The sequence below is a fragment of the Grus americana genome, chromosome Z (assembly GCF_028858705.1).
Source record: "Grus americana isolate bGruAme1 chromosome Z, bGruAme1.mat, whole genome shotgun sequence".
Lineage (NCBI taxonomy): Eukaryota > Metazoa > Chordata > Aves > Gruiformes > Gruidae > Grus > Grus americana.
In genome coordinates this window covers 85851980-85869527 of record NC_072891.1, presented here as the reverse complement: position 1 = coordinate 85869527, position 17548 = coordinate 85851980, and the positions used below count along the sequence as shown (strand labels likewise).

Genomic DNA, 17548 nt, shown 5'->3' with positions numbered 1-17548 from the left:
TAACTTTCAGTCAGTAAATGCTGGATTCAATAACAACTGTTAAGGGATTTCCTTTCTTTTTTTCATATTCCATAACAAATGCACGCTACAAACAATGTTTGCCTTAGATTAACAAGGAACAGACATTAACAGGGTCAAAGGGATTTGGTTGGGAACATTTTATAGCTTCTTGGGTTTGCAGTAATTGTATCTGTGTGATTTGAATGTATCTTGTAACCTATCCAAATTAAACTGTTAAAAAAATGCTAGCATGCAGTAATGAAGATGATTTTTTATAATTATCTTAAGTACTGTGTATAGAAAACTGCTGGCACTGTTTGTAATAATTTAGTTCTGTGTAATATTGTGTATTACATCTGCTATGCAGAAATATTAAGCTGCCTCTTACAGTATGAGGAAATTAGTGATTATATCCAGCAATACTAATTATTTAAACCTAGCAGTTACATTAAAAAACATACACCAACATGCAGTTTGAGAAAACTGTGAGCAGATGTCCATAAAAATTGAATATATCATTACTAAACACAAGCGAAAGAGTAATACAGTTTATATACAATCTCTGTTTAGGAGATAGTGTGCAGATGAATGCTGTCATAAATGCAAGATTGTTATAATAGTTATAGCATCACTTAAAAGTTAATATCACTGAGAGCTGAGGAACACATTATTGTTAATGGAATTTATGTATGTAACTCCCTGTGCACTGCTTTGAAAATTTACCCCTTGAAATATCCCTATACACAGTGACTATCAGTAGCTGAGTTTCTGTTGCTTTATTAGGCTATTTCTTTTCGGATTTTAACAAAATGTTAGTTCCATTTATGAAAAGGCTTTATTATTTGTACGCAGGTTGTAGTTAGATTTTAAGTTTAATATTACACTTTTTCATTTTTGATTTTCTTCCTCATATAGCTTTATTGCATGAAATCCCTGACATCGCTTTCTTCTGTCCCTTGTAGAACAATATTGTAGATCTATCTTATGTGAAATTAAGCCTTATAAATGGGGGCAGGGGAATGATATTTAATGTATTGGGAAGGTATTTTATAGTAAAATTGATTAAAAGGGTTTTAAACCCTTGGTTCCTGCTGAGGGAGAAATCCCCACTGTAATCACTGAAGAAGACAGTCATCAGGTTGCTTTCCAAGGATTCCATCGTGAGTCTCAGAAGCAGTTTAGCCATGTGGCTCTGTATGCTGAGTAGTAAGGCTAATTAATCTGAGAGCAACACTGTCGTAGGGTAGCTATTCTTGAACATCCACTAGCCAGCTCACCTATGATGCAGGGATTTCTGCACCACACTTTACTGTGTCACATCCCTGGATGGCCTGAAATGATCAGAATTAGCCATCCAGTTTTTTGAGATGTTGTGAATGCCGCATTGTTTAAAACATATAAGGTGCCACGCTCATTAAAAAAAAAAAAAAAAAAAATCACAAAAGTTATGTTAGAGTTATGGGATTCATCTATATGCCTATTTTCTTATGCCTTTTGAGATTTGAAATGCTTCCAGGCTATAACCAAGAAAATTGGAAACATTTTATTTAATAGTTTCAAAGAGCTACAGCTTTGAGAAAAGTACCACTTTTGAAACTTGTTATAAAATCACAAGTTAGCAGGTGTACATAGGTCATTTCGACCTGCCAGAGCCTTATTTCTCATGCTGCTTCATTTTTAGAGATGAGGGCAAATCATTTTAAGTGCTAAGATAAAGGCAGATATCTTGATACTGAAGTTAAGTATTTAGGAGAAGCTCAGGTACTATGATCAAGAACTTTATTAAATGCATGTCTTTAGCTCTATGTTGCTTGAAAAATGCTTTAATTAACTTATTAGCTAGCTCAGAATTCATATGGGCACTTCTCAACTTCATCACTGATGAAGTGAAAACTCTAATACCATCTCTTTTTATTCCTAAGAGCTTCTAAGTGGTCACATTATTTTTCAGAAAATATATGCTAAAATTTCTTCATACACATAAAAGACTGAGATTCCGTTTTCAAGACATGTTGCATCCACACTGAATTTAACCTTGATGTTTGAATGACATGCTGATTTTTTGTTAGAATTGATATTTAGTAGAACTAGCTCTACAATGTATTTAATTTTTCTTATTAGAAGATGAGGTATTAATTTAACTGTTAGTATTGCAAAGTTGTCCCTGATTTCACTAGTAATGCCTCCGTGTCTCTTTTTGTGGTATTCATACTGTCTGTTTCACTGGACTATATCCTACATGAGCATATTTTTTTAGTTGTTGATGTAGAAAAAAAGCGGAAAAGGCTTAGAGAAGGGCAACAGGGTGATAAAAAAATGTAGAACAGCTTCCCTATAGGGAGAAATAAGCAAGATACAGTTCTTCAGTTTGAAAAAAAATCAAGGTGGTAGGATACAATAGATGTCTATAAAATGAAGGGAGGCATTATAAAAATAAACAGGTATCAGTAGCTGATTCTTAAAACTAGTTGACGTCAGGTAAAGCTAGAAGATTAAATATTCAGGCAAGAAAAATTATATATTTGTTAACCCAGAGTGTAGGTAAAGTGTGGAATTTCTTTCCACAAAATGTTATGGGTGGTAAAAGTTTACGTGGGGTGAAAGGGTAGCTGCAGAAATTGATGAAATAGAAACCCACTACAGATTATTAATGTATGCCACACCTGTCTGTGGAAGCTGCCCAACTGCAAGTGGTCAAGAGCTAGGTAAGCTCAGAGGAAAAAATATTGTGTATGGTTTCCCTGTTATTTTTATTTAGTCTTCCTCTTTCAGTCACTGTCGAGGCCCAGGATACTGGGATAAAAGGCTCTGTAGCTGAACACAGTATAGCTACTCTTACAATATTATGCTCTCATTTCTTTGCCACTCCTATTTCAGTTGCTTGTAATTTTTCAAATTAGATATATTTTGCACTAACATTTCTTATAATTAGTCTAAGTGAAAGTCATTTTCTATTTCTCTCTGTTCTTAGGATTTTATATTAAAAACTTCAGTAAAGTTACCATTTACTTGTTTGGAGCGTTGTATTTTTCATAGTCCAAGAAACTTGTTGAGTCATGCATTTTTATGGTTTGTTGGTAGAAAGAGTGGTTTGCCAGCTAGTTAAGTTAAAGTTGTTTTCAGTCTAGCAATTCAAGCCTAAGATATAAGAATAAAAATAATTTAAGGCAGCATTCTTATCTGCAGCTTAGAAGTTCTGAGGCCTTAGAATGCTATCAGAAGTCTAAATAAGTAGCTATCTGAATTTTGTATGCGTGTGGAACCTCATCTGCACAAAATCAAATGCCACTTTGCTGCTTTCTACTTAATCTTTTTCATAAGTGTATCACTAAACCTGGTTGTTGAAAATTATGATGAGAGTACTTACTTACATTTTGTAGGGTGCATTTGCACTACGTGCTCATCTTGAATTATCAGTATCTGAATGTAAATATTTACTGTTAACCAAATGTCATCATTTGTGCAATGAAACAGCAAAACCCTATGTATCTTACTGATTCTTGACTGTTTCAGCAGAAATTTGTTTCTGAATGTTACCCATGCTCTTTCTATCTAGGTTCTTTTATAATCTTTTCTGTATAGCTCCTCCAGTTGCAGCAGAATTTTCCGGTCTGAGGAAGAAGGGAGAAAAGCAAGAAATTGTGGGATGACCGTTGCAAGAATTTCAGGTTTTGAGTGATTCAGCAAATTAGCATAGGGGAAGAGGACCCATAACCTGGGTTACAGTGGATCTTCTGTTCTAAATTACACAACAGCTGAGTAAACTCGTTTGGGTTTAGAACAGTTGAAAATGCGACTGAAGAATTTTTCCATACGGAGGATAGAACTGTTTTGGCTTAAATTTACCTCCTGAAGACTAGTAGTATGCTTCTGTCCAGATGCAACCAGCCAAATAGTCTCTGGTAAGATGGGCTGCTTCAGTCTTCAACAAGTGGAACCGGTTGCCCAGAGAGGTTGTGGAGGCCCCATCCCTGAAAGTGTTTTAAGGCCAGGTTGGATGGGGCTTTGGGCAACCTGAGCTAGTGGAGGGTGTCCCTGCCCATGGCAGGGGGTTGGAACTAGATGGGCTTTGAGGTCCCTTCGCACCCAAACCATTCTATGATTCTATGAAGTGTGGCGTGTCCTTCAGATCTTCAGAAGATTTCTTCAGCTTCAATCCATTCTGCTAAAGTGAAAGGCCAAACTTGAAAACAAGTGCCCCAGTTTCTCTGATGTGGTGTCACTGCATCAGCTCCCTTGGCACCAGCATAGTCTGCCAAACCTTGCACAATTTGATAGACATTCAATTTTAGTTTTACCTGGGGCTTCTTTTTCTATAAGCAAAGCTCTCTGAGAGTCACCTTGTTTGGGATGGCAGACTCCTGCTGCCTGTCATTTGGTGGTTGGGGTGGTAAATCAGCATGCCAAAGGAAGTGAAGTACCCTTTATGCCCCCTTTGCATCTATGTCATAGGAAGTCAAGAGTACAGGTTTTCTAAATGTAGAGATGTTAAGACGATGAAAGTTTTGAGGTTATTCCTTTGCTTCCTTCCAGTTTCGTGTAGTGAACCATCATGATTTATGTACTTGCTACAAATAAATGCAGTGCAAGTTCAAGTTAATTCAGGTAAAATCTTTGTCTTTTCCACCTGTACCCTCCTACCCCCCAGGAAGGACCACAGTCTAGATAGCAGAGGCCTAAAGTACTTTCTCTTCTTTCCTCTATGCTGTCCTTGGTGAAGCAGAACGACAGTTTTACAGAAATGACCTGTTCTTCTCTGGTTTTAGTCTGAAAACTGAAGTTCCTTAAGGGCTATGGAACAAACGCCTGGGTGCACTAGTGAGCCTTAATGGCCCTGACCAGCCTCTTCTGGGGCCTTGGCTGCAGCCTGCCCTGGAGACCTATTTCAGCTGAGGCCTGGGTCTTCAGTCCCTGCCTGAGCTACATCATAGGCATCCTGATGTCCATCTCCACCAGAGCCGTGTCCATGACTGGCCATGGACCCCATTGATTCAGAATTCCTGCCTTGAGCTTGAACCTGCCTTACCACCATGGTCCTGCCTAATGATCACTGAACTGTGTCTGACTCTTGGTTACCCTCACCAGACCTGATCCTGACTCCAAGCTGCGAATTAACTTCCTGGCTTGACCTCACATTTGCATCATCACCGTGAACTTGGCTGATGACCTGGGCCGTTGGTTGAAACCTGGCTATCATCTCTGGGTCTGCCCTGCTTGCCTTGCTTAGGGACTGCAGGACAGGGCACAGGTAGGCAAGGAACCTGGCTGGATGGCCATGGTATTGTGCTCTACTCTTTGTCCCTCAGGGAGCAGCCAGCCTCCGGTGCTCCCTGACACTCTGCTTGATTGGCATCTTTTTTTTGTACATAAAGCTGGCAGATTGGGCCTCCAGAGCAGTTCAGAAATCATCAGTATAGGCAATGGTTTTGTACTTCATTATTTTTGTGATTCTTTTTCTACACAGAAGGAAGCCTGAGGCTATGTTCAGGAGCTCAGAACGTTTTGTTACTCCTCTGTATTTCTTTAGCTCTTGACCTCACCTCTATTTAGAGCAATATCTGCAAAATTGGCTCATTAGCACCTTGACAATGGCTGTACAATCCACTTTGCCTCTCCACAGCCGCTGTACCAGACTTTCTGTCCCTTTTCAGAAATGGTTCTCACGAGGTGTGCTTTAACAGGAGGTCAACATGTCCTGTTGTTAGGAGACACTACAGATGTCCTGCTGATGTATGCCTGTAGCTAAAGATTGTGCTGCAGCTATGTCCTTGTACAAGGACCACATGAATTAAACTCAGTCGTGCAGAAAAAAAGCAAGCTTGGAAGAAGAATAGTAGCAAACTGCAGGCAGTTCAGGAAGGAAGTTGGTTTGTATCATGGAACTTGCTGCATGCTTTCTTCTAATCTGCAATTAGACTGGAATGCCATTGCTGATTGGTGGATGGCAGAGATCAGCTTCATGTACTTCTGGTCACCCTGTGAATTGGGTAGGGTGCTGTCAACAGCTTTAGACCATTTTTGTCACAGAGGGATGTCTCTTTCTATATGATGTCACCTGGGTGAATGAGTGTTGTGAGTTCTCTGACCTAACATCGTAAGTCATGATCTATTCAGTAGCTTTTTCAGAGCAATCATACACTCACTCTGTGAGTAGGGCTGATTTTCCTCCGGGCAGATTCATGACACTAAGACTTGGTTGAACGTGTATCACAGTGAATCCTCATGTCCATTTCACATCTGTCCATGTGGAGGCCTGTACTCTTCATGACAATCTTCTACAAGACTTATAAATCTGTTTCCACATTTTCTGTATGTCATGGCATTGGCTGCTTAACTTTTTGCTGTTACACAGTTCTTAAATGTTTCTGTCCTGTGGTGGTCTGATCAGGTTAATGTCTGAGGAGAAATGCCTTTTCATTCCCCTCTCATAAAAAATGGACTGTGATGTGCTCATTCAAGCACCCTGGTCAGTGGTCTTCAAAGCTGAGTGCTGCCATCAGTATTGTGAAACCTGACAGTCTGGCGCATATATAAGATCTTTCAATCAAACTTGAAATGCTCAGGTGAATGCACACTATTTGGTTGTCAGGCACTAAATAAATGAGTTGTGGTTTCTGAGAGACAAAAAAACTGTGGACATAGAAATGACCGTGTGTGAAAGGAAATTCACTTCTGGAGGTTCCCCCTGTCCAGTTCTTCCAAATCAATGTGGATGAGCTAAGCAGAATTGAGGTTCAAGCTAACTTCTTCCAAAAGCTGGACTATCTAATAACATGCTTTCGTTAACGAAACCCACAAGAAATAGCACCAGTCTTACATAAGAATTAGTCTGTGTCTGTGTTTCTGCGTGCTTGTGCTTCTGCAGATGTAGACTGCACTCTTTAGTAAGACCTGTGGTTTCTGTGTGAGTAAAAGGAGGTGGAACGGTGCCTTGCAGTGATGGTTCTGGATAAGTCAGGTGGGTAGGTCAAGGGGATTACCACCCTGCGTCAAGGGCCAGCAACCTGTGAGCTCTGCACAGTAACACGTAATTTTATGTGAGCTATGCGAGTCAGCAGTTGAGAGCTGTTACGGACCAGCACTTGTCCTTTCAAATACCTGTTGCATTATTACCATCAATTCTGGTTGATAGCCAGGTTTGATGATACATCACCATGATCTGTGCTGATTGGTAGAGGGTGTGTGGCTTGACCCATCCATAATATGGTAACAAAAAGCTTGTGTAAATGATGCATGAATCTTTGTCACATCTGGAGCTTTGGTATACTTTCATGTCAAATGTTAAGTCATGTTACATTTTCTTTATCTTCAGCACAACAAAGCCTAACAGAGGACAAAAGAAAATTTAAGAATGGGTTACCCATAGTATATGGAGCTCTCTAGAAATGTCATATAGGTATTTGGTTGATTGGTTGGTTTTCTCCTTCCAGAGGAGTCTTAGGTTGTGTGATGCATCCCATCTTAAGGATTCTCTGCTTACAGCTTTGGTGCAACATGATTGTTTAGCCAGCCTTCCCTAGTGTCAGCAATTCTCGGAGAATAATACTTATTACATGGTGGTCTCATCTTTTCTTTCTGCTTTCTAAAGCCTTTATCTTGACCATCTTCTGGTCACAAAGATTTGCACATCACTTTATGCTGAATTGGATTGCCATGTTCTCACTACCCATAGTTTATGGTTTCCGAGGAGTTCCAAATCTGATTGATTCGAAGGGCTTCAACTTCATGCCTCAGGTCTTCATGAGGGCACTTAAAACACTGTTCTCTTACCTCCTTTCCTCTTGCCTGTGAGGGCTGGCTGCTTATCAGATGATGGTGCATATCTTTGTGCCATTTTATCAAAGAGAGAATTTCATCTATGCTTACCACCATTTATTTCTTAATTTTGTATGAAAGTTTTATGTCAGCCATGAAATTAACCCAGTATTCTTCCCTACCTTCAAGCATCTAGAATTTTGTCTATACTTCACATCATAAAAGTCTGAAGGGCTTTTCTGAATGTTTGTAGAACATATGTAGCATTAAGCTTTTGCTCTGATGATTAAGTGTTTGTTTGCATATACTATAATATGCTTTGTCATATATTAAAGTGTTCTCTCAGCTTCTTAATGGCATGAAAAAAGAGGGAACTTTGAACTGAAATATACTTTGAATGGTCATTGAAAGTAAAAATAAGTTTTTACTTTTTTCTGAGTTTGGTAATACGTTCTAAAATTATTATTACTGTGGTATACCTTTGGCTTCTAGGTCCACTTTCTTTTGGTCTAATCAGAACAATATTGCTTGGGGCAATCAAATAATTGGAAGGTTTCTTTGCTCCTCAAGCAGGAGCATCACAAGGTTTTGAAATTATAGGAGACAGAACTAATGTTCCATTGATTTTTATGTGATTCGTGGTTCTTACATCTTGGATCTGTTATTTCTGTCTGTCTGCGGACTCAGGCAGTCATTTCATGTCAGTTAAACTCAGCTTATATTATTTAGTTTTCAGGTAAAGGAGAAAAATTGTCTGAATAGCAGAATGTCTTTTTTTTGGAAGTTTAAGACTTAAAATTGGAAATCTAGTGATACAGATATTATTTACTTGTTATTCAGCGAGGAAAGGCACTAACAGAGGCAATTATGCATAACACTTTGCTTTGCCATTCTTAGAAATGCAAGGGACTAGCATGAATACATCTGTTTGGGACTTTGAGGAAATTCAGATGTGGATACAAAACTCACAGTTCAATGTCTAAGGCTGCAAAACTGGAATAGCAAATTAGGGAATTTGTATTCAGAGCTGAGCTCTGCTACTTAGATCTATGTCTATTTAAAAGTGATTTGTGAATACCTAAAAAAATATCTAGGAACTTTGAGGAAAAAGGGAGGTACTGAGTTCTTCAAAATTGCAAAGGTAAGAGAGATTTGACACATAAAAGTACATTTCAATCAATTTCTATTTGTTTTCGTCTTTCAGAGCTTCCCTTTCAAACTATTCTGGCTCTCTGACACTTTCTACATAAACTGTTCTGCTGATGTTACATCTGCAACAGAACTGCATAGGAACATGGTATTGGCTCACCGCAATTTGCATAGAAGTGCAAATTTGTTACATTTAAAGAAGTTATAAAATTAAAATACTTAAAACCATGTGGTTTGGTAATACTGAATTGGAAACAGCTCACAGTCTTTTATAGTCTGACTGTGCTCAAATCAGAGTTCCCTGGTTGATGTGACATGATTATATGTTATGATTACAAGTGTTAACCTTTCAAAATAAAATGTTCAGTTTCTTCTTTTAAATACCAAATGCTTATAGGTATAATACTTGCTGATATTTGTTCACTGACAGTCTCACTTGTTTTCAAACCCCACATATTTAAAGTTGTGGAGTGTTAGATTGATGTTTCTTTTCACTCAAATGTCATATTCATCAACTGTATTGTGCTAGCAGATTGTTAAACAGACAAGGTGACTTGTAGAGTGACAGTGTAGTGATGTGATGTCCCAAACCATTAAAATAAAGTAATGACGTGTTTTTTCCTTTTGTTCAATCAGTTTTTGCAACACAGTGTTTTTTTCTGTAAAACACAGGTGAGAAGGTTTCTGAGTAGATCTGTTGCTTGGAAAAAATCCTAGTTAATGAATAACAAAACCTGAATTCAGCTGTAACTTCCTTGATAGTTGTTAAATGCCAAAGATTTAGGAAGAACTAACGTAAGAGGGTTTTATAATGAGGAAAAGATACATAATGCTATGACAAAAATGAAATTACTTGATATATTATACTTTCTTACATAATCAGTTTTGCAGGATCATTTTTTAAACAATTGTAAAAGCTATTATATGATTTTACTTGAACAGCCTCCCAAGAATACCACAAAAAAGGAAGGAACTTCTGCTTAACTTTATATCAACTCAAATGTCTTTCTCAACTTATCAAACTCTTTTTATTAATGGAAGAAAAAATTGAAGAACTCTCTGCAGAAATTCTGTTGGTGCCTTCATTTACAGAGAAGAATAAGAATCTTCAAGGTAATCAATGTTTTTTCTTATTTATTGATTCTACTTTATGCAAAAGGATAATTTTACATGATTTTCAACATTAATTACCTAATTTATGTCATTGTATTTTATAAAGAAGTTTATTACCATATCCACTGGCAATCTTTTTGAAATATGCAGATTTACATTTGAGCACAAGGACTTGTGGAAAAGAACTGATAGTTGTGTGTAAAGATGTGATGTACAGTCGTTGTTGATGGAGAATCATAATGAAATAACTATCAAACACTGTAACATAATATGTCCTACTGAATTATCTATAAAATCCTGTGTTTTGCATAGGACAAAACAATACACGGAGTCTGAATTCTTTGAAACCGTGACTGTTTCTGAACTTGTCCTTGAAAGATGCCTTTTTCAGGGAGAAAAACACTGACTTAAACATCAGTTTAGTTGATCTTAGTATACATGCAACAAAATGTTTTATTATATAGTCCTGCTTTAACCTGGAGTTCTCACAACACTTACTAATATGTGCTATGTTTGCTATCGTGCTTATCCCATTGGCTTCAGTGGGTATTTTACAGAAGTAGGGGCTCTAGAGCAGAAAGTAAACTGCTTCATGAGCAAGCCTCAACTTTGCATTTGCTTTAGATTCCAAGCTCACTCCCTTTTTCATCTCATTGCATTCATGTCATATGAAGAGAACCTGAAATCCTGAAAATTCAGGTGAATAACACCTTCCAGGTCACAGTATGCTCATAAATGTTCTTCTGCTCAGCTCCTTCTGCCAGTAGAGAGATTCCAAGTCACCAGAGAGCAAGTGGTTTCAAGAGCTTTGATTATATTGTAGGAAAGGATCAGTCCAGAAATGAGGCCAGGCTGCTTAGGGAGGGAGGATAGGTGGAGTCAGAGATTCGGTATGTCTGTAGTCAAGCTGCAGGTGGAGGAGAAAGGTGTTTTGGGAATGTGATCTCGCAATGCTAAATTGATAAAAAATATTTTAAAATTATTAAATAAGAAGAGTTCTGAGGCACACACTTTGTTGATGGATTCTTCATCTGAAATACTAAGACTCTGAAATAGAGAAATAGAGGTTAACCTATGGTTTTTTAGAATGTACATCAAAGCTCAAATAAAATTTGCATTCTGGTTCCATTTTTGCTATTGGTTTCCATGTATTTCTGCCTCCTTTAATTGCTCACTTTTACTAGTTCTCAAGAAATGTTAAGCTGTTATAGACTATGGCCTTGATCCTACAAAGAGGTGTTACAGTAAACTTCTCATAGGGGTAATGTGGAAGATGGCATATGTATTCAATAAGGGTAATTTTAAGTATTCTTTTTGTTTGTGTATTCTGTGATATCTTGTAAAAAAAAATTGAAAAACACTTGAATGGGAAATTTATTTGATATGTTTAACTACACTCTGAGACATGTGATCTCCAATAATTCAGAGAACGTAATGATTGCAACATTAACAAGAAATATTTTACTTTCTAGGAAGTGTATTTAGGACTTCAGGATGAAGGCATTTCTCCACGCTTAATTACATTCAGAACTGTTCCTCGAAGGTGTGTCAAGCCTTCTTCTTTGAGGAATATTCTTTTAGAGTAATCATGTCTATAACAAGTAGGTTCTTAAATGGTACCTCTACTTAATCAAATCTGAATGGGGAATATTACTAGATCTTGTGGTAGGAGGCAGTCTTCTGGCTAGAAGGCCTGTTCTAAAGGAAACATGAAATTACTTTTACTCTGAAACACAGGTGAAGGTAAATCTTTTACAGGTTGTGCTAGTGAAATCATCAGACATACCTTTGTTTTTAGTGTAGCTGTTCTGATCAGGTCGTTTTGTTCACAAAACTTTGCTCAGTTTTATCAGTTTCCTGAGAATACATGAAGAGAAGACATGGCCAGAGAAACATTAAAAAAAAAAAAAAAGTCTGGCTAGAAGAAGGGTTTATTGGTGTTATTTTCACTTCATATTGTCAGAAATCTCAGTTGTAATGATGAAGTGAAAGATGATTTGATATGGGAGAATGAGAGCTATGTTCCCAGTAGTTCCAGGTCCTGTTAAGTACCAAAAGGGATTTAAGATTTTCTCTGTTAATGTCCTATATTGGGTTGATAATTCTATTTTTTCACTGACGAAGGCTGAGTTTTGATAAGAAGGATTTATTGGAATCCTTGCTTTATTTTCATCAGAGCTCATTATAGTATGTGACTAGAAATTATAATGGCCATCTTCTGTACTTATTTAGAAGCATTCTTACTAGAAATCTTGTTTAATTTAACAGAATATAGAGTGCAGATCTGTCCAAAGCAGCTTTAAATTAACTCATGTACCAGTATCAGGTTTACAATGCAGCACAGGCTGCAAAACCAGAAGTAAATTAGCCCAGATTGAACCGTGTGCTGCTGTTGCTAGACAGTTACCTGTACTCTCTCACTGGTTTAAAGCTAGGTTGGGTGTATCCAAACTACCCTGCAGTCACTGCAGTGTAGGCACATCTGAAGTATCAGTCCTCTGCAAGTAGTACTGCTGGGAAATTAAGGGAAGCTCGCCAATTCATAAAAGGTAGGCTAATATCCAAGTGAGCTAAAGTTTCCCTAGGCATCACATAGATTGGAACCTTGCACTTGCTTCCTTTTCTTTTTGGTTGCTTTTAGTATTCACGGGAGCCTTTTTATCTATGTAACTCATGCAGAGATGCAACAAAAATAATGTTTTTTCATGTGCTTGTGTCAAGTGTTGCGTTTATGTGTATAGCTGTTTCAATGGCAGTTTTAGTTGATTTTTGTTCAGCATATCCCATAGCACTTCAATCTTGATATATAGAACATGTGTAAAGTTCCATCAGAAACAAAGTAGTTCTTTGGATGGTTCCTCTTTTTAAATTTTTTTTTTGTCCCAAAGATGGCATCTGAGTTTTATCTAAACCAGACGATTTCTTGGCCCTCATTTTTCCCTAAACCCAGCGATGACAAAGAGCAATGGCTGCATAAATTGGATGTAAGAAGAACACTTAGGGTTTATCACAGAAGAATCAAAGATTTCATATCTTCTGACAGATTGTTTGTACTCTTAGGGGGTCTTAAGAGGGGTCAAATGGCTTCTAAGAGTTCCTTAGCTAGATGGTTAAGGGATTGTATTAGGGAGGCGTATGTAGTTAAGGGTAAAGAGGCTCCCAGGGTTTGTAAAGCTCATTACACTAGGACTATAGCTGCTTCTTGGGCGGAGAGGTCGAAGGCTTCCACATTGGAAATTTGCAAGGTGGCCACCTGGGCTTCTCTTCATACTTTTTCATTGCATTATCGCTTGGATGTAGTCTCTTCTGCGGATTCTGCTTTTGGTAGGAGGTTGCTTGTGAACCAAAAAAAGAACAGTGAAGAAAAGAAAGACATGTAGTTCACAGTTCTAGCTGGCAACAAGACAAGTTTCTTTGCAGTGTGCACAATGGAATCCTATGAAGACCAATTTAGGTGGTTGAAAATAGATGTTAGAGGGAAGTACTGCCTACCAGTGTTCTCTGATGGTAACCCCATGGCAGACAATAGCACCAAAGGAAACAGTGAACCAGAGTGAACTCTGTAGGGAGATGGATGTAGAGAGTTTTTTTAGGTGATATGGATAGTTCTCTGAGTTCAGTTTGAGAGTTCTGTATCTGGCATCTTCTGGAATATATTCAGAATCCTCATTTTGCCAAATTGTTTTGCGTAGATCGAAAAAAAATTCTAGGAATTGTATTTTCCACTCTAACTTCTTTTCACTATTCTCCATCCAGTTCTTCCTGATTTTATTTTTTGACTTTCCTATGCCAGGCCTAATTTAGAATGTATTCCTCAATGAGCAGTATGTACATGCCAAGTTTTGCACTTGATTTCGAATTATATTTGTGTTATCTAAGCGCAATTTTAAAAAGGTAGTATAAATAGATATTTTATCTACTACCAGTGTAGTGTTCAAGTTTTTTCTTCAATCAAATAAAAGGAGAAAATCATGAAAAGTTCTCAGAAAATAAATGATGATGTGGCTTTGTTCCATCCCTGACCTTTAGTGTGGCATCTGGACAAGACTGCTACTCTACCTTTCTGAGGAAAGACATCCATATTTTTCTAACATTTACGGAACATTTCTTCTCCGTGTTGCATAACCTTGCTTCCTTCCACTACAAGTAATAGGTTTCAGAAAATTACAGGAGTAACTAACTTCTATTTTTTCTCAACTAGACGTTTAACCCTTTCTTCCGCAGGCATCTTGTCATGCGTACTGTGATGAGACAGTCTACTTCTCTATTTACATTCAGTTGAAATTCCTGAGATGTTCTGACATACCTAGTACGTGCGGCATCACAGGGGCTGTTCTCTTTGAAGGAATCTGGAACATTCAGCTGCAGTTGAGGGTTAAGCAGGAGGTTTTGGTTAAGAATCGTGCCAAATTGCATTCTCTTCCATCTTTAAGGTAGATTTCTCTTCCCTCTGGCTTTTCAGAAGCCTCTTGTTGAGACTTTTAAAAAATCAAAAACATCTAACATACTTTCATCTGTCTCTCACTTTTTTTTTTTCCATTCCAGTGAGAAAGGTGAACTTTGGACAGCTCAGATAATGAGTACCAAGAAAAGCTTTTTCCAATGGAGCTCTTTGAAAACACTGTGGGCAAAGTTGTCAAGCCCTTAGGTTTACAAGCTTTGCCTCAGGGGACTGGGAAGATTTGCAAAGGTCTTTCCTTCACAGCATAAGAAGAAATCCTTTACTCTATATCAATTTCTGGAAAGTGTAATAAAAGGAGTGTGGAATCAAAATTATGAGGTGCATCCTCTTAATAGACTTAGAAGTTGTAAAGGTTCAAGAAAGAAAGGTATGATTTTTGCTTTGGTCTCAAAGCAAGATGTTCAGGTTGCCTCTTTAAGAAATATATAGCTTCAGCAGATCAATCCAAAGTGAAGATGGAATTTGCAGTAGGAGGGAGTATGATTTCAGATGTACGTTTTCTGTATTTGTGTTATTACAGTTTGCTCAGTATAGTACAACAAATAAAAAGTCCATTATTGAAGATAGAAAGCAGGAGGGTTTTTAATCTACAGCTAGTCAAATGTTTTGTGATTCTTCTGCTTATTTATATTTGTGGGGGAGCGGTATTTCCCATTTCTGCAAGACATTATTTCCAGTAGTTTCAATGAAAGTTCTGGCTGAGTCAGGTGAATCCAACTAGTAAGCCACTTTGATGGCGCTGTTACCTTATTCATAGTGAGTGAGCTGTCATACAGAAGGTTTCCTTGATGCTTTGCTATTCTGTGCTGCATGCAAGATGATGTCACCATGACTGTTCTTATGACCCTAAATGCTATGAAGGAAAAAAAAAAGGAAGCTGTGGAATTCTGTAGAAAAAATAATGTAATAGAACTTCTTAGAAGGAAGAAAAAGAATTATATTAACAATGCAAGAGGTCTCACTGTCATCATCATTGCAAAAACAGAAAAATACTGAATTGGAGAAAGAATTAAATTCATTGAAGACAAAGGGGACATAGGCAAAAACATTTACTTTAAAGAGAAGAATAATCCCAGACAAATTTTAATACATGTAAAGAAAGTTGGCTGAAGATTTTTGATTTTAAGTGAAGCACGTGATATATTCTTGTTTTGAATATTTACTATCAAAATGATTCAAGCTGCCTGGCTGGTAAACTGAAGGAAGTACACGAAGTATGAGTAGTTTATCACATTTGTAGAACATAAGTTTCAAGAAAGATATCATAAGGATTTGTGATTAATCCAATCTTCCCTATAATCAAGAATGGTGGAGGTGCAGAATATGCTCTGGAAAGGGAGCAAGTATGAAAAACTGACAAGTTTTGCTTCAACACCCATCTTCTTTCATGACATTTGCTTCTTTTTGCTGTCTTTCTGCAAATTCTATCCTCTAAGCAGCCACATGAAGGATTGCATACATTTCAGTCTATCTGTGCAAATGGAGTTTGAGGTTTGGAATTTGGGAGAAGAGAGGAGTCAAAGAGTTTACATATGGCTGTCTAGGTAGGGATGTCTCCTCCATCCCATCATCTGCCTTCCTGTCTGCAATGGCAAACTAATTTGGGCTGAGTAGCTTCACTAGAGCAGCTGTACCAGTCTCTTGAAAAAAGCTGCACTTTTTATTTGCTGGGGAAGTTTGCTGATTAGGGCAAGACAGAAGACGAGTGAAGATGTGGCAGGACACGAAGGGGGTATCATTTGATCTGTGGAAACAATGTTTGAGAGGAAGGTTATGGAACCATCTGAAGTGCAGAGGCACTGGCGGGGCTGTGGCTGTGTGCAATGATCAATGAAAATCATGAAGGAAGCCCTTGCTAGCTGGAGGTTAAATTGAAAGAAATTAAGGCCAACTTTACCCAGATAAAATTTGGGAAACCAAGGGAACTCACTAAAACATAGGAGACTTGACCTTGGGGCTACTTTGGGAAGACCAGAAAAGGTTTTATATGTTTTTTATGCTGATCTAAGTAGTGACAATAAGAGAAAGTGAATATATAGATATTCACTTGAGCTTATGGTTAGAATCAGATATTTTATCTATATAAAAGGAGAATTTCAAGGAAAAACAAGGTAAACCTAAGGTAGAGAGTACAGAATAGAAAAGGGGGAAAATATCCAGTCAGTTAGGTTTTTGTTTTCATTCTGGAGTAATTTCTAAGGAAAACTGTAGGAAACTTCATCACAAAATACATTAAAGCATATTGAAAAAAGCAGTAAGTTTATGATTCTATTGGGTCTGTAACATATGTTGAATGATCAGTGAGCTAGATGACCTGGTTATTCTCTTCTGGTTTTATATTCTACCATTTTATCTTTCATTTTTCCCAGCTCAAATCTGTTTTTCCCTGATGTCTTTTGAAAATGCAAACAAAAACAGTGCTCGGGTAAAAAACCCACAAAAACCTTGAAGCTGTAGAATGCTTTATAGGTGTTTGAAAAGCGAAGTGTTCATTTTCAAAGGGTCAGTTGTTTAGGGAAAGATAAAATCCACTTTGGGTAAATGAGATCCTATGTATGTGCAAATACCAAGTATTTCATGGAAAGAGAAAAGCTTTTTAAACCCTGGCCATGTGTACTGCCAGTAGCTCCAGGTAACTGAAGACCTGCAAGTTTATGCTTAGAAGATAATCTTTAGCAATGCTTGACAGCACCCAATCATTTAAAACTTCTTGGTTTTAATTTCACATGAGATACATTAAATTAGGAATATCTGTACCTGTGTTGTTTACCAGCTTTATGCTAGGAGACAATTTTGAAATAAAAACCTATTGTTTGATTTTATTCTCATATTCCCTTTGTAACACAGACTCACAGAATCACAGAATGGTTGAGGTTGGAAGGCACCTTTGGAGGTCTTCTGGTCCAACAACCCCTGCTAAAGCAGGGCCATGTACAGCCAGTTGCCCAGGATCGTGTCCAGACTGTCTCCAAGGATGGAGACTCCACAACCTCACTGGACAACCTGCTCCAGTGCTCAGTCACTCTCACAGGAAAAAAGCATTTCCTGGTGTTCAAAGGGAACCTCCTG

The 17548-nt window shown here is 37.7% G+C and overlaps 1 protein-coding gene across 1 annotated transcript in view; it reads left to right on the top strand.

The window, feature by feature from the left end:
* KIAA0825 (KIAA0825 ortholog) overlaps positions 1-17548 on the top strand; it is a 252939-nt gene that overhangs the window by 64195 nt on the left and 171196 nt on the right. The window contains exon 8 of the mRNA XM_054809637.1: positions 9847-10017. Within this exon, the coding sequence (XP_054665612.1) occupies positions 9847-10017 (171 nt within the window). The remainder of the gene's footprint in view (positions 1-9846; positions 10018-17548) is intronic.